Source organism: Puntigrus tetrazona, chromosome 4 (assembly GCF_018831695.1).
Source record: "Puntigrus tetrazona isolate hp1 chromosome 4, ASM1883169v1, whole genome shotgun sequence".
NCBI lineage: Eukaryota > Metazoa > Chordata > Actinopteri > Cypriniformes > Cyprinidae > Puntigrus > Puntigrus tetrazona.
Window position 1 is genome coordinate 651,139 of NC_056702.1, and position 6,094 is coordinate 657,232.

A 6,094-nucleotide genomic window follows, 5' to 3' on the forward strand; every position below is an offset into this window, starting at 1 on the left:
AAGCCCGATCTGGACTGGGTTTCTGAGGATGGGTTAATGAAGATGGGGTGGGATGGGCGAGGGGTCACAGCTCTGTCTTACGCTGTGGGCACCGTTGCGCTGGGCAGCCTTGCGGTCCTCGGGCCGGTGAGGGGTGGTGCGGGGCGCGTGAGGAGGACGCTCTCCCCCCTCGTACGAGTACGGGAGCGGAGGACGAGGAGGCACCGAGTCTGACTCCTACACACAACCGACAGTCACCGCAAACCACAGCAGCACAGAGTGTGTGTGTGTGTGTGTGTGTGTGTGCGCGTACACGCTCATCTGGACAGTCACCGTCAACAACAACCAACCACAGCAGCACAGTGAATGAATGTGTGTGTGTGTGTGTGTGTGTGTGTGTGTGTGTGTGTGTGTGCTCATCTGGACAGTTACACAAACATCATGATGTCTGGAACAATCACTTACTTCACTCTTATGCAGGTTTGACAGGGGGTTCGCGCCAGGAAAACCTATTAATACAGAAGAGGGACGGTAAGATAATAAGATAACGGTCATTTTTATACTGATGCCAATAAAAACATTGGTATAACAAGTAGAAATCTGAAAAAAAAAAGCATTTCAAAAAAAGTCATTACTATTACTCATATGAGAAACGAGTGTTTTTCTTGTTCTCTCACTGGGTTCTGTGTTTCTCTTGGGTTTGTTCTTGTTCAACGCCTCCACCACATCCTGAATCCTCCACAACTCCTTCTGGATCTGGACGTGTTTTTGGCTGGGCGGCTCCGTCTGCGCGCGCACACACACACACACACACACACACACACCTCAGTTCAATGTCCATTGAAGTCATATTCAATATACACCAGTATATTTTAAAATGCATTTTGGATGCCTCCTCCCAATGAACAGGTTTGACTACTTTAGTAATTTCCATGAGTACAAATCTTAATGTTAAAGCATGATAATTTAACACACTGTAAAATGTTATATATTCAAGTCAGAATAAGCATGCTGTTTGAATTTTTACATAGTTACACCGACTGATAATATAAGATTACTTCTACATTCTGACCTTTTATTCTCAAAAAACACTCTACTTGTGCATTTAATGTGCTTTCTATGGACATAAAATAATTTCTTTTGAAGCTTACATCTTAACGTCTTTGACCAACACTATATGGACAAAAGTATTGGCACCCCCCACCCGGCTATATACCATTATATGCTAAAACCTTAAGATTTATACTCATTGAAATGTCTGAAGTGTTCATTAGAAGGAGGCATCCCAATGCTTGCTAGTATTCGATCAAAGGTCTCACCTGTGGGCTCCCGAGGGCCTCCAGCTGCTCCAGCAGGTTAGTTTTGGCCATAGTGACGTCCGCCTCCATCCGATCGTACTCCCTCCAGCTCCGCTCCAGCTCCTGTCAGAGGCACAGCATTACGGGTGAGCGAGCGAGAGCACCGCGTCAATCAAAGCGAGCGTAACGAGGGACGTACGGCGTTGACGCGCGACACCTCCCTGCAGGTGCTGAGCAGGCCGCTCTGCAGGACGTCCCGCTGCTGGATGACGCTCTGCACCGCCGCTGGGTTCTCGGCGCTCATCTCGATCTCCTGACTGGCCGACAGCAAGGCCGTCTCCAGCGTGTGCTGCAAACACACGCGAGCGCGAGTGAGACGAGGCCGTATCAACACACTGAGAGAAGCTGGGATGCTGGCTACCTTTTCTCTGTGGAGCTGCTGCAGTTTCTCCTCTTGGTTCCTCACTACTTTATCCTGCTCACATAGTCGACTTAACTTCGCCTGTGACCGTGCAAATACACACTGGTGTTAATGACACAGTAACGGCTAGGTTTCGGCCTCCAGAGAATGAGAGAAACGGCATGAAGAATAATTATACAGCAATTTGGAATCGTTTGGAATAAAATATAGGCCCGGTCTCACAGACGGGGCTTAGGCTAAGCCAGGATTAAGCCACAGTTCAATTAGCAAATTGCAAGTTTCTTTCACTTAAAGCAGCTCAGGCTTGCACTTTAGTCTGGGACTAGACCTAAGAAATAGTTCAGCCAAAAATTAAGATTTTGTCATCGTTTCCTCACCCGCGAGTAGCTCCAAATCTGTATGAATTTCTGTGTTCTGCTGAATTCAAAGGAATATACTTTAAAGAAAGTTTGCAACCAGACAGTTTTGGGTCACCGCTGACTTCTATAGTATTTTATTTTGCTTTATTTTTGGGTGAACTATTACTTTAAGCCTTGTCTGTGCAACCACCGACAAAGGTTTAATTTGTTTACACAGTATGTGTGTGTATACATTTAAATACACCTACATATATTTTTTTATTCATATAATTTATATATAAAGATTTTTTTACATAGATTCATTATATATATATATATATATATATATATATATATATATATATATATATATATACACACACACACACACATATATATACATATACATATACACACATTACAATGTTACAACAATTACATTTAAATTAAAATTCTAATTTTTGAGTAATTATGATGTAATAATGGGAATATAAATGGCATGCAGAATAATCAAATAAAAATCTAATCAAATACATAAATATTTTCTTAATTATGACAGAATATTGGGTATGTTTCGTCACCCAGAAAATGCTTTAAATGATGTAGAGAGCAGCACTCATTCTTAGTTTGCTCTAAGAATTCGGTAAAAGTTTTATGATTCCACATTTAGTCCATATTCATATTCATCTCTATCCATGCCTTCAAACACTGCATAAATTAATGATCGTCCACTAACATGCTATAATACATCTCGATGACTATTTTACAGCATTTTTAAAAGACGTTAAAATATTACATTATTTTACAAAAAAGCTACATTTTTGAAATATAAATTACATAATTTGATGTTAAAACAAAACAATGATATAACATACATATTTTGAGTATTTTAAACTCAAATTTTACTCCTAATGATAACTGGCTGTATACAACACCTTTTTGAATGTTTAACAGAAGCACAAACTCGAATAGTAATTGTCACAATATAATGATTTATGCGATTATCCAATTATGCAAAGGATCGTTTGCTTACATCAATGTCCAGCTCCTCGGGTCTGTATAAGTAGGTGTTTTCTCTGTACTCTTCAGGACTCATCTGCTAAAAGGAGAAGAAACAACGTAAGATATGATATGCATTATATAATAAATCCTAGAAGCTGATACCCGTCGCTCTAGACTGCTTTGAGACTCTGCGCATGAAGCGATGGAGCAAGCGACATGATCCTGTGTACAGCTGACTTACTGCCGTCGTTCATGCAACTTACTCATCAGTATGCTGACAAATGACGGCAGGAACAAATCGAGACTTTAAGTAATGCACTTTCTTGCAACAGTAACTTCAGTAAATCGTCTAAGACTTGCAGCTGGTGTAATATTAACGTGTGGCGCTGTGCAGCAGGGATCTTTATATACAGTCACACTGTATACAGCAGCACTGGGACTGAACACAACCACGCAATCCACATTAAACATGCAAACTCCATCCAAACAGTTCAGAGGAGGCAAACAGGAACGTTTGATGGGCGTTTTTGTATACATACATGGATCCACATCACAGAAAATGATTTCCTTGCTCTGTATTTTTGTCTTGTTTTCCAGTACAATCATTTTTTTGACATTTTTGATACAATGCAGGCATATAATAATTTTAAATAAATAAATAATCTGCCAATGGGGCCAAAAAAAAACAAAAACTTGCTTGACCACTGATTTTTCTGACCTCATTTATGATATCTTAATTCACTTGAAAAGTGCAAAACGCATTATAAAAGGTATTCATAATTTTTGTTACAACCTATTACATATTGTAATACAAGGCATAATTAATGCACTAAAATTCAGTGCATTTACTGAATATTCTTCACATTAATCAACTAAATCATGTGAAGAATACGAACATACCTTGCATATTTTATGCACAAAATAATTTTTTTTCAAGCTCATATATGATGCAATGATAAGAACTATGGTAATAAAAAAATAATAGCTAAATAATCCTATTTTTATGAGCAATTAAAAAACAATCATGCAAAATCATGTCTTCGTGGCTTATTTACAGCCAATAAATTCTTCGCTTAAGCTTGATTTAAATCTTATTTACATACGCATTATATATAAAGGCTTCAAATATATTTAAATAAATTTTTTGCACCCTCAAATTCTCATTTATCTAGCTTTCACATGATGTATACATCTCACTTTCACAAAACCTGAAACTAATATATTTCAAATAAATAGATTTAGTTGGATTAAAGGCGTTTGTACTAGGAAACAGTACAAAAGTAAGGAGTAAGAAACTCCTTTTTTGCAGCGCACAGACACACTCATTCACACTTTTCCGCAGCCGGATGAGTTTATGTAGATATGAATCATCTCATCACGGAAATAAAGCTGCTTCAGCACCATCTGGTGTGCTAAAAACAGAACAAAATCACTAAACGGCGCTCGTGTCGTACATCTGCTACGGGACGCCAGAAGCACACAGGCACAGAGTCTGAGTGCCAATTTCAAAGAAAAGAATTCAACGATTTGAGGTTTGAGGAGGTCTTCTGCTGCAGTAGATGTTCCCTACAGCTGTAAGTAGCGTCCCTCAGCGCTCCAGTTAGTGTGACTAACGAAGAGCCCAGACCCGGGGCCGCAGGGCCTCACACAGCACCGCTGCAGGAGATGTGAGGAAAGACCTCGACTCATGAAGACCATCCAGTACGCAGAGGTTCAAGTGAGTACTGATCACGTCACCATATTTCTCTGTAAATATATCGCTGAAGGTGCTGCTGACCTGACATTTTCACCAGAATCCCAAACAAATAAGTTTCAGTTTAGAAAGTTCAGTTCAGAACGCTAACCTGATAATGCCTGAAGGAATAGTTTTTTTGGGTCACCACTGACTTGCATAGTATTATTTTTCCTACGGTGGAAGTGATCCAAAACAACCAGGTCACAAACGTTCTTCAAAATATCTTTGTGCTCGGCAGAACAAAGACGTTCAAAACTGATTTGGAGCTACTCCAGGGTGAGGAAATGATGACAAAATGTTCATTTTTGGGGGAATTATTCCTTTCAGCCTAGTCCTAGTGCTGAAAGAAACTTGCGTTGCCTGATCTTAAACCACGCCAGATACACACCAGTAATGCTTTTTCCTAATGCATGCTTATATAAAATGCTTCAACGTCATGATTGAACTATGGTCTAACCCTGGCTTAAGCTGAACCCTGTCTGTGAAACGGGGCCAAAGTGTAATAATTGAAATTACACAGAGAAAAACACCAAGACGGCGGCTGAAATCTATTAGTAATTAGAAAGCGATCCTGCCCTTTATTATTAGCTGCTTCAGTCCCAACACCTACAGCACCAGCAAGGCAACGATCCCAAACACAGCCAAGGAAACTCTCGATTGGCTTCAGAGAATGAAGGTGACGCTAGAATGGCCCAGCCAATCACCTGACTCGAATCCAGATCAGATCAGAAGACCAAAATCAGACCTGAGCAATGGACTAGACTAGTTTCTCCACACAGAAGCCGTCAAAGGCTTTGTACAAAGTATTAAATACATTCCAGTTTAGTTTTTCTTCTCTGTATCATTGCATTTTATTACACGTAACTGATTTTCTGAAACTATTTGCTCTGCTTAATTTCAAATCAACAGCACATTCAGAAACACATTGACAGAAAAACCGTGACGTGTCCTGTATTTATTTCACCCGCTGTATTGACCAGCTAACTTCATCGGCACCAACAAACACACAGAATAACAGAAGAATTGTGTGTCTCCTAATAATGCAGGCTGTGGATGTTTTACACTTAAAAATAATTACACTTTTGGAACGTTCAGAGCATTTGTGGAATATTTTTCACATTAAAAACTATTAAAATTAATAAAAACACATACCTTCATATTTTTAAAGCATTAAATCTGGATGTTTTTCTACCTAATATCCGATGCTTTCAGTAAAATTACAATAAAATAGGCCAAAGGAAATAATCCTATGGTCATAAGCACAAAAATACATTTCTATATAATACTGCAAAATACCATTTTGATGGCCAGTATAAATTAG

The 6,094-nt window shown here is 39.3% G+C and overlaps 1 protein-coding gene across 18 annotated transcripts in view; it reads right to left on the minus strand.

Annotated features, from left to right (window-relative positions):
- plekha5 (pleckstrin homology domain containing, family A member 5) overlaps positions 1 to 6,094 on the minus strand; it is a 131,114-nt gene that overhangs the window by 7,691 nt on the left and 117,329 nt on the right. For 13 of the 18 annotated variants that reach the window (XM_043236462.1, XM_043236461.1, XM_043236458.1 and 10 more), the window contains 7 exons: positions 3,070 to 3,135; positions 1,699 to 1,779; positions 1,477 to 1,626; positions 1,299 to 1,400; positions 657 to 765; positions 445 to 488; positions 82 to 216 (listed from right to left, as the gene is read on the minus strand). In XM_043236462.1, the coding sequence (XP_043092397.1) occupies positions 82 to 216; positions 445 to 488; positions 657 to 765; positions 1,299 to 1,400; positions 1,477 to 1,626; positions 1,699 to 1,779; positions 3,070 to 3,135 (687 nt within the window). The remainder of the gene's footprint in view (positions 1 to 81; positions 217 to 444; positions 489 to 656; positions 766 to 1,298; positions 1,401 to 1,476; positions 1,627 to 1,698; positions 1,780 to 3,069; positions 3,136 to 6,094) is intronic. The other 5 variants (XM_043236478.1, XM_043236460.1, XM_043236479.1 and 2 more) reach the window with 3 other exon arrangements.